The sequence below is a fragment of the Vulpes vulpes genome, chromosome 6 (genome assembly GCF_048418805.1).
Source record: "Vulpes vulpes isolate BD-2025 chromosome 6, VulVul3, whole genome shotgun sequence".
In the NCBI taxonomy this organism is placed as follows: Eukaryota; Metazoa; Chordata; class Mammalia; order Carnivora; family Canidae; genus Vulpes; species Vulpes vulpes.
In genome coordinates this window covers 63029967-63050010 of record NC_132785.1, presented here as the reverse complement: position 1 = coordinate 63050010, position 20044 = coordinate 63029967, and the positions used below count along the sequence as shown (strand labels likewise).

The 20044-nt window shown below is 49.2% G+C and overlaps 1 protein-coding gene across 2 annotated transcripts in view; it reads left to right on the top strand.

The window, feature by feature from the left end:
• Positions 1 to 4617: 4617 nt before the first annotated feature.
• The window catches only part of LGMN (legumain), a 32955-nt gene continuing 17528 nt past the window's right edge, over positions 4618 to 20044 (top strand). The window contains exons 1-2 of one of the 2 annotated variants that reach the window (XM_025985567.2): positions 4618 to 4773; positions 14040 to 14206. In XM_025985567.2, the coding sequence (XP_025841352.2) occupies positions 14069 to 14206 (138 nt within the window). In that variant the 5' untranslated portion in view covers positions 4618 to 4773; positions 14040 to 14068. The remainder of the gene's footprint in view (positions 4774 to 14039; positions 14207 to 20044) is intronic. The other variant, XR_012002083.1, reaches the window with a different exon arrangement.

Here is a 20044-nt window from a genome sequence, read left to right as displayed (position 1 = left end):
CTGAGAATTGAATTGACATGAGAAGGTTAACGGAAGAAAATAAAATTTAATAATGTACGTGTGGGGAATCCACACAGACAGGGACATTCCAAGGAAGTGGAAATGAGTTATATAGGTCATCCTGAGCTAAGGAGAAGGGGTAGGGGTCTGGGCCTTCAGAGGAAAGGAAAGCACTCACAGGGTGAGAAGAAGAGGAGTGGATGTTTGGTAATTAGAAGTTTGCCCTACCACACAGATTGGTCACTCAGATGAGATTTATCTTCATTAATAACTCTTATTTTGGGGAAAGACCCTATAGATTCTTCTATGTGGTTAAGGGAGGGATCAAAGTTTCTCTTGAGCCCACAGTGCTTTCAGCTCAAGAAAGTCCAAATGCCAAAGGGACACCTTTTGGGGCCTGTCCTGGACTCCTTCATTTTCTAAGCTGGTCTTCATTCACAGTTGCTTCTTATGTTCTGGCTGAACCTTTCCTTCTTCTTTTTTTTTTTTTTTTTTTTAATTTATGACAGTCACACAGAGAGAGAGAGAGAGAGAGGCAGAGACACAGGCAGAGGGAGAAGCAGGCTCCATGCACCAGGAGCCCGACGTGGGATTCGATCCCAGGTCTCCAGGATCGCGCCCTGGGCCAAAGGCAGGTGCTAAACCGCTGAGCCACCCAGGGATCCCTGAACCTTCCCTTCTTTACACTTCCTGCCCACAAGTACAATCCACTGCAAACCCTCACTGGGCTTATCTGTAGCTTTCAACAGTTTGCTTGTCTCAAATTGCAATTCCCCTGCTCTTCCCAAATAAATTCCTCCTTTTTGAGCTTGCCTCAGTTTACCCTTTTATTTAGATCAACACTATTGTATATTTCAATCAAAATATTTACATGAAAAAGGTCAGTGTGTCTGTGACAAGTGAATGTAGGCTCCTCAGGGTGCTGGCTAGTGGCTGCCATGCATCACGCAATCCGTAACAGCTGACGCCGGACTAGGTCTGTTCTGAGTTTTTTCATTATGCGTGTCAATTTGTTTTGATTTACAACCCTAGGAAAAGCAGACGAAGTGAAACGATTGTCCAGGATCTCACAGCCAGGAAGTGGCAGAGATGGAAAATCAAAACCCAGGACATAGGACATCTGGAGCTGGGAAGGAGGGCCAACCAGAAGGATACGATGAGCCCTATCTCTGTCTGAACCAGCAGTTCTCAACACGCAGGGGTGGGGCGGAGGGGCTGTGCATGAAGGTTTTGCCCCTCCTTCCCCCAGGAAGCTTTTGGCAATGTCTGGAGACATTTCTGGTCATCACAAGTTGAGGGAAGGCTGGTCCTGGCCTCAGGCACATACCTGCCAGAGATGCTGACGCTGCCAGACATCCCCCAACCTCCCACATGCAACAATGAATTACATGGGCCCCAAATGTCAGTTGTGCTGAGGTGCAGAGACCCTATTTCTTTCTTTCTTTTTTCCTTTTCTTTTTTCAGAAACCCTACTCTAAACCAATTTCTTTCTTACTTTCTCTCTTACTGCTTTATAATTTAACCTTTCACTTAGTCTCCCACTATTAGATAGAAAAAGAATCTGAAAGGTCTCCTCAGTGCCCTTATCTCTGGTGGGCTGGGTGATCAGCCACATTCTTGTGACGTCACAGATTTAAGTCCGTGATATCACAGATTTAAATCTGGTTTGAGCCACCCTAACATCTGAGCCCCCCACACTGTGAATTTCCCGGTGAGAATTCCACTGGGGACATTTGAGAGGGCTCCATGCCTATATGTTTACAGGGAGCCTGCCACCCCCCTGCCACCTGTGCCACCCTGGGGTTGCTTCAGTGCCTACCTCTTGGTTCCTGATGTCTCCTACTGGTGCTGCCCTTCCCACACCATGCTGCCACTTCATGCGGAGGTGGAGGTATCAGAGCACAGGCAGCCGCAAGGTCAGAGATTCCTATTTTCCTTTTCTCATTCTGCTCTTAACCCAGCAGGTGGCTACTGGTACTACTTAGCACTCACTGGGTGCTCAGCACTGTGTTTCCTTTAAGTTATAGAGAGTAGGTGTGGTTCTTCCATTTTGCAGTTGAGGAAACAGGCACTGACTTGCTCAGGTCACATAGCTTGTATGTGCTGGAGCTGGGACTGGAATTTGGAGCCCACTATGTGCGCCCACTTCTCCCTCCAGGCCTCTGTCATCCCAGCCTCCTCCTTGTGGCCTAGGCTAGCCACCTTGCAGTCTCTTCTGTGTCTCCCCCGACCATTACCATGGGAGCCTCCGCCAACCCCTGTTGCAGGATTTCCTTTTTTGGTGCCCACGGTTCTTGGTGACCATGAAGAGGTAGACCAGATGAAGAATGGTGGGCAGCAAAGCACAGTTTATTGAGCCATAGTAAAGCAATAGCACAATGCTCCCAAAGACAGAGGGGGCCCAAGAAGTTTGGCCCCAGAGTTTCTAAGTCTAGGGGTTTTTATGGGCTTGTTGGTGGGCTCTTTTAATCTGATGAACCTTCCAATCCACCTATCATCCAATCAGGTTTTTGTCATCTACCTATCACCTAGGAAAGGGCAGAGGGCTCCTTCCAGGGTGGTGTAAAATCCTTTAAAGGGTAATTTCTTCTTAGGGTGGAGGCCCCTTGTCCCTGCCTGCCTGCCTGCCTTCCAACTCTTCTTCGTCACCCCCAGCCACCTACTGGTCCTCAACTTTCAACCTCCTTCTCTTGTCCCACCCTCCGAGCTCTTAGTTTATGGTATTCCTGAGGAAGACTGAGGGGGCTACTCCTGGATCCTTGTTTGCCTAAATATACCTGGCATCAGGCCACCACTTCCTGGTTCCATTTCACCTGTTAAAACCTAACCAGCCAACGGTCACCATTTATTCTAGGTGAGTTGAGGGAGTGGTTAAGGACATGCTGTTCCTTTCTTACTAGATGGTGAATTTCCAAGGGGAAGGAACAGAATCCCATTTCTCTCAGAGTGGCTGGGTGGCTTAGTTGGTTAAGTGACTGACTCTTGATTTTGACTCAGATCACGATCTCAGGGTTGTAAGATCAAGCCCCGACTAGGGCTCTGCACTGAGCATAGAGCCTGCTTAAGATTCTCTCTCCCTAGGGATCCCTGGGTGGCGCAGCAGTTTAGCGCCTGCCTTTGGCCCAGGGCGCGATCCTGGAGACCCAGGATCGAGTCCCACGTTGGGCTCCCGGTGCATGGAGCCTGCTTCTCCCTCTGCCTGTGTCTCTGCCTCTCTCTCTCTCTCTCTGTGACTATCATAAATAAATAAAAATTAAAAAAAATAAATTAAGATTCTCTCTCCCCCTCTGCCCCTCCAACACCCTCCACCCTGCATGTGCTCTCTCAATCTCTCTCTCTCTCTCTATCCCCCCCCCCAAAAAAGAAAAAAGAAATCCAATTTCTCTCAATAATCAGTTACACTTGGCACATAAGGGACATTCACTAAACGTGTTCTTGCATAAATGGTTGAATGAACTCCTAAGACTCCCGACTGAGGAAGACTGTGAAAGCATCCTGGTCATGAGAATTGGCATTGGACTTGGATAGACCTGGGCTTGAAGGCCATGGTCACTTCCGAGCTAGGGGTGTGAAGTACTCGACTCAGGGTTGGCAACCTTTTTCTGTAAATGATCAGACAGTAAATATTTTCGGTTTTGCGGGCCATACAGTCTCTTGTATAACTACTCAACTCTGCCTTCTTTGCAAAAACAGCCGGAGATGATTCCTAAACCAGTGGCATGGCTGTGTTCTCATAGACTTTATTATAAAAATAGGGAGCAGGCTCAGGGCAATATGCTGATGCATGACTTACTGTAAAAAAAAAGATTATAAAAGAAGATCAAATGACACAACCCGTGAATGTTGCCCTAGATCTTACACTTGATGAGCTTGGGTAGGATTGCACTTATTCGCTCACATCAATTCCACTCAACTCAATTTACTGTGCTCTACCACAGGCACAGGTACCTACACTACACTGTTTCCCCATTTCCCTATGAAATAATAATACCAAACATCTGAAAAATAGCATTGCATAGGGATTAAGAGGTCAGGATCCTGGAGCTAGACAGATTGCCCTGCGGGGAGTTCTGGCCCTGCCACTTTAGGGCTATGTGATCTTCAGAAGATTAATCTACTTTCCACGGCTCAACCTCCCTCAATCGTCCTAACTGTAAAGCAGGGGCTACAATACTGGTGCCTATGTCTCAGGGGGCTAGCTCCAGGGTTAAGGGAATCCGCACCTCCGAAATCACCCGGGGATCCTTAAAGATTCCCAAACCCAGGACACGTGCAGACCAAGGAACTCAAGACAAAGAATGTCTGGAGGGACAGGGGCATCAGTATTTTTCAAGTTTCCCTAGATGATTCCAAAGTGCGACAAGTTTGAAAACCACCAGGGTGGAGCGCTCGGCGCGCTGCTTTCGACCCCTCGCTGGACTTCTCTGGAATTACTGCGGCTCCAGGCCGGCCCCACGCCCCTCGGCCCCCCACCCCCACTTCACCGCCCAAGCTTCTCCCAGGGTTCGCGAGGGGTGGGTCAGAAGCCCGACCCGAGCATGCTGGGATTTGTAGTCCGTCTGGCCCTCGGGCCCCGCCCCCTCAGCCTCCCATTGGCTTCCGCAGACACCCGCCCCCGAAGGCTCACCAATCACCGCGGCGCCCTAGGCCACCAAAGCCCGGGGCCCGCGTTGGCTCCGCAATCACTGCAGGGCGACGCCGCGAGGTGCGCGTCTGGGGCTGCGCGGGGCGCGGAGTTCCCACGGTCTCGCCGCCGCCGCGGTCCTCCTGCAGGTAACCGCGCGCCCCCGCCGGGGGTCGGGGCCAGGCGCCCGCCGCCCGGGCCGGGGACGTCCGCCTGCCGCGGCTCTGGGCCGCACGGGGGGGATTTTCAGTCCCCGCCGCCCTGAGTAATCTGTTCCTCACCTTGCGAAAGAGATTTCGGGAACCGGTGGATCCCGCGGGGAGGGCTGCGGCCTCTCGCCCGCGCCCGGGGCGGTCGCCGGCTGCCTGGAGCTGCTTCGCCGGGGAGCTTCGGCGGGAGGCGCGGGCGCGCGGGGACGGTCCTGCCGGGGCCCGCCGGGGCGCGCGGGGCGGGTCTGGCGCTCGGCTCCGGCCTCCCGGCTCGGGCCTCCCGGCTCGGCAGCAGGTCCGGCGCTCGGGGCCGGGGACGCGGTGATCGCACCTGTTTCCACCAGATCTTTAGCCTAAGCGGAAAGACTGTTGCCTACGACGCCAGAAGTGCCCAGCCGTGTAAAGACATCCCTCGAGAAGTGAGGGATGCCCTGGTTCCCAGGGGCTTGAGCGCGTGGAGCTCGGGGTGGTTAGCTTCGGCGGGAAACTGAAAGCTTGGTGAGGCCCCCGCCCCCTAACTATTGGAAGTGAGGCTGGTACAGGGGCTACTCCGTGCCGAGCATGTGGAACCTGGGGCCTGGGAGAAGGAACTTTGTGTCCTGCGCGTCATTTTATAGATAAAAATAAACGCCAAGAGTTTGAGACTTGCCCTGTGGTACATAGTGCAGTAGCTCAGCTTTTTTTCTTTCTTTCTTTTTTTTTTTCTTTCTGTAGAGTTCCGTTATTTAGCAAACGTTCGTTGAGCCTTATTTATTGAGCAGGGGTTATTTGTAAAGGGGAGAGGCAGTCTATAGAGAATCATTCCAGTGTTACAGGGTTTACACAGGAGCGACATCTAATCCTGGTCGAAGCATCTAATCCTGGTTTCTGGGTAGATCTTTGCAGAGAAGGGGATTCCTGAGTGGAGTTTGAGAGATAGGCAGAAGCTACTATGATGAAGGAGAAGGTTTCACCAGGAAAACAGCATGGTGAAGGCATGGAAAGAGCCAGGATTTTGGACCTGGCGTCCTGGAGCCTGGTTTGAACAAAGGGTTTCATGTGGATTATAGATTTCATGAGCTCCGATTCATAAGAGTAGAGTGGTACAACTTGCAGGGCCTTCTGTGCTGCTCTAAGAGATTTAGATTTTGTCCTGAAAGCCTGGGAAGGTGAGTTTAATAGATGTGTATCTTAGGTAGTCTGTGGTGTGAAAAAGTATTGGAGAGGGTCATAATAGGGAGCTAAGCAGTAATTCCCAGGAGAATTGCTGAGGATTTAATTTCCCACATTGCAGTGGGAAAGGAGAAGAGAGGAGAAAGTTTTGAATTGTGAAGGAGGTGAAATACACCGTATCCAGTACTGTTCAGTAAAAGTATATTGAAGTGAATGCTGTCTCTTGAGTTTTCCAACCTATCCTCTGAGGAACTGCCCAGCACTTTTTTTTTTTTTTTTTTTTTTACCTGCAGAGGTTACTTTGTAGACCATAATTCAAATCCCAGGTTATGATGGGAAATTGTCACAAGTATCAAGGATGTGGTTAAAGATAAGACTCCAATTGTCTTGCATTCCAGGAAGTGGAAATTGCACCCATGATTTGATCACTTCATATTCAGCAGATTACAAATTATAAAGTCTGATACTATTAAGAGATGATAGACATTTGAGGAAAAGATTCACTACGGGCAGAAGTGTGTCTTAGAACTGAATAGCTACTGTCAAAGTGAGTATGTGTACCTTAAGACCAAGTGGTTCCGCTTCCAGAAAGTAGCCTAAGAAACAGACATTTATATGCCAGGAGTATTAGGATGTTTATTGCAACATTGTTTATGATGACAAACAATTATTATAAGTTGAAACCGCCTAAATGTCCTTTAGAAGGGAATGTTTATAAAGTGGACATATATGTTTTAAAAGTATAATAAAGTGAATGAAAAGAAATATTAACTTGTGACCGTGCGTTATCTTCTGTGTGGGGAGAATGGGATGGGACATGGGAAGAAATTTCATCTGTAATATTTTATTTTATGGGAAAAGAGAGTTCACAGATTTGCAAAATATTAACAGCTTATGGGCTTTATGATAGTTGCCAGATGTTTTTCATTATACTTGGTATATTTCTGTTGTTTACCCTTCGATTTCTTGAAATAAAAATTATAACAAAATTTTAACTTTAAGAATTCCACATCTGGCTAGAAAAGTCATTCAGTCATTGTGGGAAAATACTACAAACTGCCTTGATACCAGGTTTCAAAAATAGTAATTTTGGAGGGATCCCTGGGTGGCGCAGCGGTTTGGCGCCTGCCTTTGGCCCAGGGCGCGATCCTGGAGACCCGGGATCGAATCCCACATCAGGCTCCCGGTGCATGGAGCCTGCTTCTCCCTCTGCCTGTGTCTCTGCCTCTCTCTCTCTCTGTGACTATCATAAATTAAAAAAAAAAAAAAAAAAAAAAAATAGTAATTTTGGTAAAAGGAATTCAGGTGTCAGGTAGCTGTGAAAGTAAAAATGGAAAAACTGTTAATGATTGGGCAAATTTTACTTTGCTAGATTCCAAAATTCTTCTAAATGACCATTAAGAGATTTTAAAAGTGTTTATTGACTGTGTCTATTTGGAAATACAATTTAGTTGCTCACACTTTTTGTAATGTTAAGAAGATTTTAATATATATTAATAAATATATATACATATATATATATATATTAGAGAGAAAGAGTGAGAGGAGGGGCAGAGGGAGCGATTCTTCAAGCAGACTTCCTGCTGAGCACAGAGCTCGTCTCTGGGCTCGGTCCCATGACTCATGAGATCATGACCTGTGCTGAAACCAAGAGTCGGACACTTAACCGACTGAGCCACTCAGGCACCCCAAAAGATAATTTTTAAGAGGTCAAGTCATCACTCATTACAGATACGTATAAAAGTGAACACGTATTAAAGATTACATTTAACTTACAATGAGGAGACGTAATGTGATGGTTGCAGCCGGATCAAAGGAGACTCCAGGGTCAGAAATAATGAAATGAATGGGCAAATGGCAGGCAAAGCTGGCTTATTTCTACTGGAAACCAACCCAACCTCCATTTGATATAATTCATTTGTGTGTCTTTAAATAGGAATTGTTTGCATTGCCATTATCCAGTTTACAGAGATATAAAGGAAAATATTGCATAGAATCAGAATTAGGGAACCAAAAGACATGCTTTCATTTAGAATCCAGTTTGCCACTGAATCAGAAATTTTCTCCATCGGAAAAATATTGATTAACCTGAATAGACTACAGTTTTCATTGGAGATTTGAGATAAGAGCTAGTTGGGTTTTGTTTTAGTGTCACTCTTCAAACAGGAAGTTAAAAAGATATGAGAACTGAATCTGACCTTAATAATTTAGTTCTACCATGTTATTGCATAGGGAGACAAAGGCCCAGAGGGAGGGGTTTTGTCAGACTTAGCAGCTATATGTCCTGTGTTAGAAATTGCTCTAAATCCTTGTTAAAAACAGCAAGACAGAGTTTCTTCCAGCAGTTAGATTAGGGCCAGAAACTTCAGTGTAGATATGAGCTCAGGTCCAAATACATCAAGGATAGCTGGGATTTATGGGCTGAGAGAGTCAGCGGATGGAAAGTTACTGACAGGAGCTTGATTAGATGTCAAAGTGGGCCATTCTCATAGGATTCTTGGTAAACTGAACTTAGCAGACCAAGATCTGCTTGAGATGGGGGTCAGAGGCACTTGGCTCACTTTGGTCAAGGAAGGGTCCTTGTCCTCAACCCTTGTCTCTCCTGCATGGGTCAGTCAGGGTCCGCCTTTGTTGATCTTACTGTAAGCCTCTGGAGAGTAGCGAGCGCGATCAAAGACGTTCACGTTTGGAAGGCTCTTTTCAGGTGTCATTGTCGAGCTGGCTGCTTTGCTTGTCTTTGATGGTTCCCTGTTTCTAACCCAGGGCCAGTAGCCAATCAGGACTGGTGGTGAGAGGTCATACCTGGTGGTAGTTACAGTGTGGGCTCTGGTGTCAGACCTTGGTTTGAACTTGACTGTGCTGCTTAGATAGTCCTGTGATTGGGGTCTCATTACCTGGATTACTGTTGAAGGTTTCTCTAGAATGGGCATTCTGTCCCAGACCTCTCAAGAGTTTAACTTCACTTGCTAATATACTTCTTTAAGTCAAGTGGAGTCCTTTAATGGAATTATGACCTTGGGTAGCCCTGTAGCCTGAGAGGGACACAGGGCAAAGTGGGAACAGCAGAGGACTTGTCATTGGATGCTGGTAAAATTCATCTGTAAAGGCTTGGCTGCTGGTCTTGACTTTGTGTGGTTCAGGTTCTCCTTTGAAGGGCTCTTCTAAGAGGAGAGCTCTTTACGCAGATCGCCCACAACTGCCTTAAAATAGTAGGGTGGCAAAGAGCATGGTGGGGTGGTAGTGGGGTGACCTGCTGGAGGAAGGGCTTGAGCCCTGGGTGGAGCGTCCTGGGCGCCTGCTTGTGGTTACCCGGTCTCACAAACATTCACATGAACAACTCTTTTTGTGACAAGCGACGAGGTATGGTAGAAAAAGCAGTCTCTGGACCAGATCTGTGTGTCACCCCCAGTAGGGCTGCTTGCCAGCATATTCCTCTCTCCATCCAGCCTCCCTTATCTCAGTTCTGTGAGCAGAGCCATGAGGCTGGTTCACGAAGCTTCGTGAGGATCGTGTGAAGTGTACGCTGCGTGGTTTATCGCAGACACACTCTGCCATCCTGTGTAGCATCTCAACACAGGTCACCCTGGGGGACACCTTTTCTCCTCACAGGTGGTTTGCACACTCAGGACATACCCTTTACAGCCCCTGTATCTTCTTGCTCTTGGCCCATGGAAATCTGCCTTGTCTTTTTATTTTTTATTCTTTTTTAAAGATTTTATTTATTCATCAGAGACACACACACATACACACAGAGAGAGAGAGAGAGAGAGGCACACAGACACAGGCAGAGGGAGAAGCAGACTCCACGCAGGGAGCCCGACGTGGGACTCAATCCCGGGTCTCCAGGACCACACCCCAGGCCAAAGGCGGCGCTAAACCACCGAGCCACCCAGGCTGCCCTACCTTGTCTTTTTAAAGGCTCCACAGTGTCCCATCCTAAGGGGGTACCGTAACTGATTTAACGAGGCAGCGCTCTGTAGATGACGGTGTTTCTTGCTCCAGCATTTTGCTGTTAGAAATGGGTTCACCTCCCCCCGCCCTTTTTTTAAAAGGATTTTATATATTTATTTATGAGACACACAGAGAGAGAGGCAGAGATACAGGCAGAGGGAGAAGCAGGCTGCCTACAGGGAGCCCGGATGCAGGACTGGATCCCGGGACCCTGAGATCACGACCTGAGCCGAAGACAGATGCTCAACCACTGAGCTACCCAGGGGCCCCATCTCCTCGCCTCCTAAAAGTCTTTCCCTTTTGAAAAATAATGCCTCCCACAGCTACTGAACTCCTCCTGCCTTAGTTTTTCCCTAACGATCATCCCTCTGACAATGTGTGGATTTACATGTCAGCTCAGTGAAGCGTTCTGTCCTTTGGTTCCCTCTTTGTGCTTGTGAGCACTCTGGGTGCTCAGGCTATGTGTGTTGGATGGGTGGGAAGGGGGGAGACTGCAGAAAATACCCATCGCAAAGAGCTACTTCGGCAGAGATTGCTTACTCCGTCTTTGTGAACTTTACTCTTTGATAGACTCATAGACATGTTGCAGGATCATTTGGGACTTTGTTTTGAGGCTTTGACATCATCAAGAATATTGCTAATCAGGAAATGGCTGGATGAGGCTGGCTGCTTTGAGATGTGTTCTTGCTGAGGCTAATGGAAAGATTATATAACGCTCACGTCTGATCTTCACCTCAGGCCCCAGGATGTTTCCCCAAATGGTATTAACATAATGTGTTTTTAAAATTTAATTTGAGTAGGCTACACACCCAGAATGGAGCCCAACACGGGGCTCAAACTCATAATCCTGAGATCAAGACCTGAACTGAGATCGAGAGTTGGATGCTGAACTGACTGGGCCACCCAGGTGCCACTTAACATATGTGCTTTTTAAGTGACATTTTCTGATCAGTGTCATGTTGTGAGGCGCTTAGCTTGCTATTCTGTTCAAGGCACCATACTCTGTTTATAAGAAACAAAAGTGGCAGACAAACCATTGCCAAATGTTAACTGTGAAAGTATCGTGTGTGTATTAATAAGGCACTTTTCCTCACTGAGAGGTAGCATGCTAGTATGTTAGTAGAAGAATGACAGATGATTTTGAATTTGTAAAAATAACCTGGCGGTGCTTTTTCAGTACGTGCTGCGGTGGTTGCCAATTTTGGCACTTAAGCTGGTGCTGTCACTTCTGTGGTTCACAGTCAGGCCAGGTTTTGTTTTCTGTTTTTTTTTTTTTTTTTTTTTAAAGATTTTATTTATTTTTTCATGAGAGAGGCAGAGACACAGGCAGAGGGAGAAGCAGGCTCCCTGAAGCCTGATGTGGGATTTGATCCCGGGACCCAGGGATCATGCCCTGAACCAAAGGCAAGTGCTCAACCACTAAGCCACTCAGGTGGCCCTCAGGCCAGTTTTTTGATTCTGGTATTTTACATACCCTTTTTTGTTCCTAAATATGAAGGGGGAAAGTCACATGCCAGGGCCTCCCCAGGAATGAGCCTCTTCATGATTAAGTCACATGAACGGGCAGCCCAGGTGGCTCAGTGGTTTAGTGCCGCCTTCAGCCCAGGGCATGATCATGGAGACCCAGGATCGAGTCCCATGTCAGGCTCCCTGCATGGAGCCTGCTTCTCCCTCTGCCTGTGTCTATGCGCCCCCGCTGTCTCTCATGAATAAATAAATAAAATCTTAAAAAAAAAAAAAAAGGGTCACATGAGCCAGACTCAGAAGAGACTGGTATGCAAACCAGGAGCCCGTCTAATGATTGCTGATGGAAGACGATAAGAACAAGCTAGGCTGTTCTGGTCATGTGGGCTGAGGGCATATTCTCACTCCCCAGGGTGGGCCCCAGAGACCACCTGTCCTAGTTTTATCACAACATTTCAACGGCCACTGGTTTATTATTATGGTGTCTGGCTGCTTCCATGGTACCAGGGCAGAACTGAACAGTTATGAGGAGAAGCTGAGAGCTGCAGGGTGAAATATTTACTGTCCAGCCCTTTAGAGACAACATGTGCCAGCTGCTACCCTAGGCAAAGGCTTCCCAGGAGGCTCTATGGCAGTCAGAAGGCTGCTAGGCGATCTCAGCATCAAAGAGCTGCTGGTGGGGTCACTTCTGTAGTCACTGTCATCTCTGCTGTTACCTCCTGTTCGGGCCAGGAGGATATGGGACAGCATCCTCAGGTGGCCGGCTGGTTCTGGCACCAGGTGGCCTGGGCAGTCCACTGCCCTCGTCTGTTCCCTGGCCTTATCTGCCATGTACTGTTCTAAAAATGAAAACAACAAATCAAACAAAAAGCATGGCCATTTCAGAATAAGCTTAAAAACAGATCTAGGGTACCTTGTTGTGGTTACCCGTTCATTGGTGGGTGACCTTGCAGTCACGCTAGAGAAATGTGAATCTAGCACCAACTTGGTTTATGTGTTAAGAATGGAGTTCCTGGATGCGGCGCGTGGCTGGATCAGTCCATGGAGCCTGTGCCTCTTGATCTCAGGGTTGTGAGTTCAAGTCCCACGTTGGGCATGGAGCTTTATGTAAAATAAAAATCAAAAAAAAAAAAAAAAAGAAGAAGAAGAACTGAGTTCCTGAAGGGGATACTGGAGAGGGAGGGGGTGGCAGGTAAGGAGCAGGGGGTCACAGGTAAGGAACAGTGTCAGCTCACAGGGCTTTGGGCCAGACATGAACTAGAGCCAAGGTTAATGAGTGGAGTTCTGGGCATTGCCTGTAGCTTGTTAGAAATGCAGAGTCTCAGGCCCAGCGCAGGCCCTACTGAATCAGCATTGCATCCCCAGAGGATGTGGGTCACAGTCAGGTTGGAGAAGCACTGGCCTAAGGTGCTCTTAGTTTTTTAAACTTTTATCGGATTCAGGGCTTCCTATTCCCTCATGTTTAGGGCCACCGGGGTGAACAAACGAGCAGGTAAGTGAATGAGCTCTGTTTGACGAACGGCATAGGAGTCAGAGGTCAGCCTGGCAGACTTTGTTGCTGTGTCCGTACATCTCAGAGACTGTTTTCCCTCTTATCTCAGTGTCACAGGCCTAGCGTCTGTCACAGGAAGGCTGTTTCTTTAGAATAACACATTCAGGATGCAGAGCACATGTCTGATCTGGGTGATGTGCTGTGGCCAGGACTCGGCCAGAGTGCTGCCTTTTGTGCCTTAAAACTTGAAAGTTTTGGCAGTAAAGCATAAAATCGGGCACGTACTTCATTAAGAATGAAGTCTCAGTGTGGGGCCGTGTCACTGAGAGGCTGAGCCAGGGACTCAGAAGGCATAGGTTCTGGTCTCTGGCCAGAGCTGGCTAACTGAATATCGGACAAGTTTGTGTGCTTTAACTTCTCCTTTCTGTAAAATAAGGAATGAACCCTTTGCCCTGCCTGCTGTTCTGCATACACGTAGATGGGTTAGGAGTGTTGTATAAAGACGTTAATTTGGGCTGCCACTGTTTGACTATAGCTCATCCAGGTATCTCACTTGTGAACTTCTAAATTGTCCCTCGGTGCTTATATTGAACATGCGTTGAATTTTTATGAACTGTATTGCGTAAGTAACGTCTGTTAAATATGGTAAAAAGAAAGAGAGGAGGGAAAAAAATCATCCTGAATTCCACCTACCACCAGTCAATAACTACCAAATTTCTATGCCTGCCTTCTACACGTTGTAGGCACACATTACTTACGTGTGTCCTCTTGTCTTGCAGACATTTCATACAACGTGGTGGACATTTTTCCAGTTGGTGAATTTTGTTGGTTTTATCTACTGTATTCCAAGTTGTAACACAAACTTGTTAAAACCTTTTAACATGGCCAAAAGGATTATCCTGGTATTCTTTTGGTTTATACCCATAACTTCAACCTGTAGTGGGTAGATCCTTCTTCCTGTGGGGAAAGGGGCTACAGAGGTAAAGATAAAATTCCGCACTGTCATCGTTTTTATCCTTAGTCTGTTCTGTCTGATGACCAAATGGTTTCATCTCTGACTCATTTGCTGTGATGTTTTCTTAGGGGCCAACAGTAGTCATCTATTTTTGTCATTCCTTTTTGCTTGATTCTGCTTTTCTCTTTCCAGATTTCTGCCATTGAACTCTGAGGCACAGGATGATTTGGGAAGTGGCCGTGTTGCTCAGCATGGTCCTGGGAATTGGTGCTGTTCCCATAGATGATCCCGAGGACGGGGGCAAGCACTGGGTGGTGATTGTTGCAGGTTCCAACGGCTGGTATAACTACAGGCACCAGGTAAGACAGCAGCTCATGTTTTTCTTTATGACGCTGGTATCCTATAAACAGCCTTGGACATTGTCAGTAGAACAGACTTTTTTTTTTTTTTTTAATTTTTATTTATTTATGATAGGCACACAGTGAGAGAGAGAGAGTCAGAGACACAGGCAGAGGGAGAAGCAGGCTCCATGCACCGGGAGCCCGATGTGGGATTCGATCCCGGATCTCCAGGATTGCGCACCGGGCCAAAGGCAGGCGCCAAACCGCTGCGCCACCCAGGGTTCCCCAGTAGAACAGACTTTTAAAGAAATTCTTCACGTTCCTCAGGGCTGGCAGAAGTATGTGTGTCGGTGGGGATGTGGAGAAATGGGGGATCATAGATAGTACAGTCATTTTGGAAAACAGTTTGGCACTTCCTCAAAATAGCCCCTGTGGGGTCACCCGAGTCTCACGCCAGGTTCCTCAGCCCTGGCATGCCAACGTTTGGGGCCAGGTAACTGCTGTGGGGGCTGCCCCGGTCCCGTGGGGTGTCTGGCAGCACCCTGACCTCCACACACCAGATACCTGGAGCGTCCCCACCCGCCGTGACCACCAGAAGTGTCTCCAGCCTCTGCCCCATGTCCCCCCGAGACCCACTGGCCTGAGGCCTTCGTTTTACAGTTGAAGAAACGGAGCGGTAAAGGAGAGGAGGAGCCTCGCCCGAGGCCACACGCAGGCTGAGCGCAGACAGAACCAGGCCTGAGTCCATGTATCACAAGACCTCCTTTGTTTATGTTTTGTTTTTAATGCTTTGTTATTTTAGAGAGAGAGTGAGCATAGAGGAGCAGAGCCAGGGAGAGAATCCCACGCAGACTCCCTGCTAAGTGCAGAGCCCAGGGCAGGGCTCAGTTCCAGGAACCTGAGATCCCAGCTTGAGCCAAAATCAAGTTGGACTCCACAGTGACCAAGCTGCCCAGGCACCCCAGCCACATTTTTTTTTAAGTAAAAAGTAACAGGTGAAATTAACCTTCCTGTTATTTATCCCAACATATGCAAACTATCATCATTTCACTATAATCACTAAAGAAAGTTAATCATGAGATACTTTACATGTTTGTTTTCACCAAATCACCAGAATTGGGTATGCATGTACATTCACAGTGTATTCAGTTTGGACTGGCCACAGCTGAAGTTTCAGTTGTTCTGTGTGGCCGGAGGCTGCCGTACGGGACGGCACAGGCCTAGTGTCTTCACACACCTGGCGGCTTTGTGGTGCCACCTTGTGTGTGTTCCTCCCAGCCCTTGGTTCTCGTATCTGTTAAGTAGGGGCCTGGTTTAGAACTCCCTACTGGCTCTAAGACATAATGATTGTTGAATGACCCACTTTGTGAGTGGCCTTTATGTTAGTTGAACAAGAAATTTGGCTTGATTGAAAAGTTGTTGTAATGGCAAAGTGATCCCTTTACCTTTTAATGCTTAACCACAGACCTGACCCAGTTACAGAGGTGCAACCTGAGTACGAAACTAATCATCTCTCGATTTTTTTCCTTCCTCTCTAACCACAAGTTCAAAAGATAAAGTATTAAATACAGGTCACCAGATAGTCAATAGACTCATTCATCCACCACACTGGTTTGTACACAATCAACTTAAAAAATATATATATGATTGGTTAAACATTATTAAGCATAGGACTCCATTTACCTTTTGCTCCTAGAGAAGTCTGTCTTTCTTTCTTTCTTTCTTTCTTTCTTTCTTTCTTTCTTTCTTTCTTTTTCTTTCTTTCGCATCGCTAGTTTCCATGGGTGAAATAATATTGAAATAGAATGAAGGGAAGCAAGGAAAAGAGGTGGCCACAGAGTGAAATACTCATCCTGGCCTCCCTGTGGAGGAACTGCTATGCTGAGTCAGGCTGACCCCAGCCTGTAGCCCTGCTGGCCTGCTCTGTCCTCAGCTGTGGCCAGCATTTAATTTCTTGACTTTGGAGCCTAATCATTGAAAGAGCACTTGAACGAACTTTCCTCGCAGAACCTATACAGACTTATAAACTTACATTTTTTTATGGAAGTGTACCTTTTCCTTGGATTAACACAGCACTCATATTAACACAAATTTCTTTTGTTTAGGGAGGACAAGTCCCTAAATCGCTGCTGAGCACTTTGCTATATGCTTGATGATGGTTTTTTTTTTTTTTTTTTAAGATTTATTTTAGAGAGAGAGCGCGAGTGAGCGTGCTCTCATGGTGGGGGGAGGGGCAGAGGGAGAGAGAATGTCAAGCAGATGCCCCGCTGAGTGCAGTGCCGGAGGACCTGGGGCTCGATCTCATGACACTGAGATCATGACCTGAGCTCATGACCTGAGCTGAGCTCAAGAGTCAGTTGCTTAACTGAGCTGCCCAGGCCCCCCCAATGATGGTTATTTAAATCATGTGTTGTCTTGGCCAAATTGGGTTTCTCCATTTTCCATCTTTGGCTGGGATTAACGGATGAGGGGATGGTCTGAGGTGTGGCTGGTAGCCAGTTTGCACTGGGTCCTGAGTTGGGGTGCGGGCAAGGCCTCGTGAGGACAGGCTTCCTCACGTGGCTGTGACCAAGGGGAAAGAGGTAGGTCCTGAAGTGCAGGCAGCACCTGGGGACAGGCTTGTGAAGGGGACGGAAATAGGCACCAGGGGAGGACCTGGGTTGAGGAGAGTTCCTCTCAGGTGCAAAGGTCTGAGTGTGGGGAGGAGGAAGACATGGGCTGGAGCAGCAGAGGTGGCTGTCGAAGTAGATTGCAGGTGAAGTTCATTGTCACACAGGGCATTTCAGGGTGACAGGAGTGGAGAGGAGAGGCACATGTGAGCCACGTGCACCGGGATGATGGGGGTTGGGAGAGTTTGAGACTGTGGCTGGCCCCTGGGGCTCCCAGGGGGAAGGTGGTTTGCCGGGTATTGGCAGGGGTGGGAGCTGTGGGATGCTGGCACCTGCCCCGCCTCACTGCTGGTCTGGAGTTGGGTTGCAGTGGAGAGAAAGGGGCTACTGCCTGCTTCCAGAAGCTTTGAGAACATCTGTCCTGGGGGCTGGGAGGCAGATCAGTGGGGGCAGTGGAGGCAGGGAGGAGAGGGAGAAGCTAGGAGACTCACACTTCTTGGGATTGGGAGACTGATGTGATGGAGAACCGAACAGCAGAGTCATTCCACTTCTAAAAGACCACCTTTTGTTTTATAGATTTTTTAAAAATGTGCTCGATCACCACTTTTTTTTTTTTTGAAGATTTTATTTATTCATGAGAAACAGAGAGAGAGAGAGAGAGGCAGAGACACAGGCGGAGGGAGAAGCAGGCTCCATGCAGGGAGCCCAGCATGGGACTCGATCCCGGGTCTCCAGGATCAGGCCCCGGGCTGAAGGCGGCGCTAAACCGCTGCGCCACCCCGGCTGCCCCGATCTTCCTTTTTAATGACAGCTTTATTGAGGCAGACATTCACGTGTCCTGCAATTCACCTGTTATAATTGTGTAGTTCCATGAGTTGTAGGAAATTCATGCAGTTTGCAGGCATTGTCACAGCCTGGTTTTGGGACCCTTTCACCATTCTAGAAGGTTCCCTAGTTCCCCTTGCCCCCGTCCCATCTCATGTTAAATCTTCAGTTCTCCTCTGCTGGCTGGGCGGGGGCAACTCTACGTGCTCAGCACGTGCCAGGAAGCGATCGCTGTGCCCCCTCAGGCAGTGGACTGCAGGCCCCTTCGCAGGCGCTTACCGGCGTGGACGCGGCCGCACTGCAGTGACCATGACTGGGGGCGCCACTTGAATCTCGGCTTTGCTCCTGGGCGGTTGCCCCTGTTTGGCCGACGGTGGGCCTGAGGTGGAGGTGGCGCCCGCGGGCTGTGAGGGACTTGGCCGACCCCGGGGTCAGGGGTCGGGGGTCGGGGTCGCGGGTGCGGCAGCCCGTCAGGCCCGGGGCCGGCGTGCCACAAGCGGGCGGGTGGGCCGGCAGGTGGGCCTCGCCTCTGCCCAGTGCCCCCTCCCGTGTGCCTCGGAGCACCGGGGAATGCGCGTGGGCTGGACGCCCCGGACCCCTGCCCGCCGCGGGGCCAGTCAGCCGCGGACGCTGACGGTTAACGGCGTTGGGGGCAGCCCAGCACGTCACGGCGGGAGGGAGCCGCGACCTGGCCGGGGGGCACAGCCAGGGCTCAGGAGACCCGTCCGAGTGTCTGGGCCCTTCTGGGCTTTGTCCCCCTTTTCACAGAGGGGCTCGAAGCGCGCGCCTGTCGCCTGTCAGGGTGGCGAGGGGCCCGAGCCTAGGCGGGCCGGGCGCGTGGCGGGACACGTGTGCCTCTCGGCGCCGGGGTGTGCCGGGGCGTGCGGGGGTGTGCGGGGTGTGCCGGGGCGTGCGGCGGTGTGCGGGGGTGTGCGGAGTGTGCCGGGGCGTGCGGCGGTGTGCGGGGGGGGGGGGTGCGGGGCGTGCGGGGGCGCGCAGGGCGTGCGGGGTGTGCCGGGGCGTGCGGGGGTGTGCGGGGCGTGCGGGGGCGTGCCGGGTGTGCCGGGGCGTGCGGGGCGTGGGGGTGTGCGGGGGCGTGCGGGGCATGCGGGGGTGTGCCGGGTGTGCGGGGGCGTGCGGGGGCGTGCCGGGGCGTGCCGGGTGTGCGGGGGCGTGCCGGGTGTGCGGGGCGTGCGGGGGTGTGCCGGGTGTGCAGGGTGTGCCGGGGCGTGCCGGGTGTGCGGGGCGTGCGGGGCGTGCGGGGTGTGCCGGGGCGTGCCGATGCCGCCGAGAACCGGTGCTAGACCGGTCCCATTTCCTCAGACGCCCCCAGCCCTGGGCAACCACTAAAAATACAGCCTCCGTCTGTCAAGTCGCCGTTTCTGAACGTTTCCTGTGAGTGCAGTGGTCGGACCTATAGTCTTGCTTCTGCTGGCACAGCGTCTCGGCAGCTTATCTGCCGGGTAGCATGTGAGCACCCTGCTCCTTCCTATGCAAGGATTGTGTACGGACCACACTGTGTCTGCCCCTGTCTACTGCACGGACAGGCTTGTGGCTGGTGTAGGTTTTTTGCTTATCAGGGATAATGTCGCCAAGAATATTTTCCTGTACATCTTCCCTCAGATAAATGTTTTTGCTTCTCTTGTGCAGAGAGAATCGAACTGCGGGGTCATATGGGAACTGTATGCACAGCCTTTTAAGACACTGTTTAATTGCTTTCCAAAGGACGACACCGTTTTATGTTCCCACAAGCAGTGGATGGAGGAGGGTCCTGGTTTTCACATCCTCACCAACCCTTGTTACTGTTTGTCTCGCTGTGAATTGATATCTTGTTGTTTTAATTCACATATCCCAATAACTTAGTGATATTGAGCATCTTTAATGTGCTTTTTAGCCATTTGTGTATCTTAGGTGAAATGCTTATTCAAAATCTTCCATTTGGGGGGCACTCAGGTGGCTCGGTTGGTTAAGCATCTGCCTTGGGCTCAGGTTATGATCCTGGGGTCCTGGGATCAAGTCCTGCTCAGTCTCACTGCTCAGCGGGAAATCTGCTTCTCCCTCCCCTGCTCATTCTCTCTCCCTCTGAAATAAATAAATGAAGATTTCTAAAACAAACAAAACCCCCTAAATCTCCTATTTTTCTTTGGATTGTCTAATTGGGTTACTATAGTTCTTTGGATGTTTTAGATACAAGTTCTCTATTCATACAAGTTTTGCAAATTCTTAACAGTGTCTTTTGAAAATTAAAAAATTTAATGATGTCCAGTGTATCAGTTTTTTTCTTTTATAGGCCATGCTTTTGGTGGTGTATCTACATCTTTGGCAGTTGTAACTCTGAAGACTTTCTCCTAATATATCTTCCAGAAGTGTTTGTTTTAGCCCTAACATTGAAGTCTACGATCCATTTTGAGTTAATATTTGT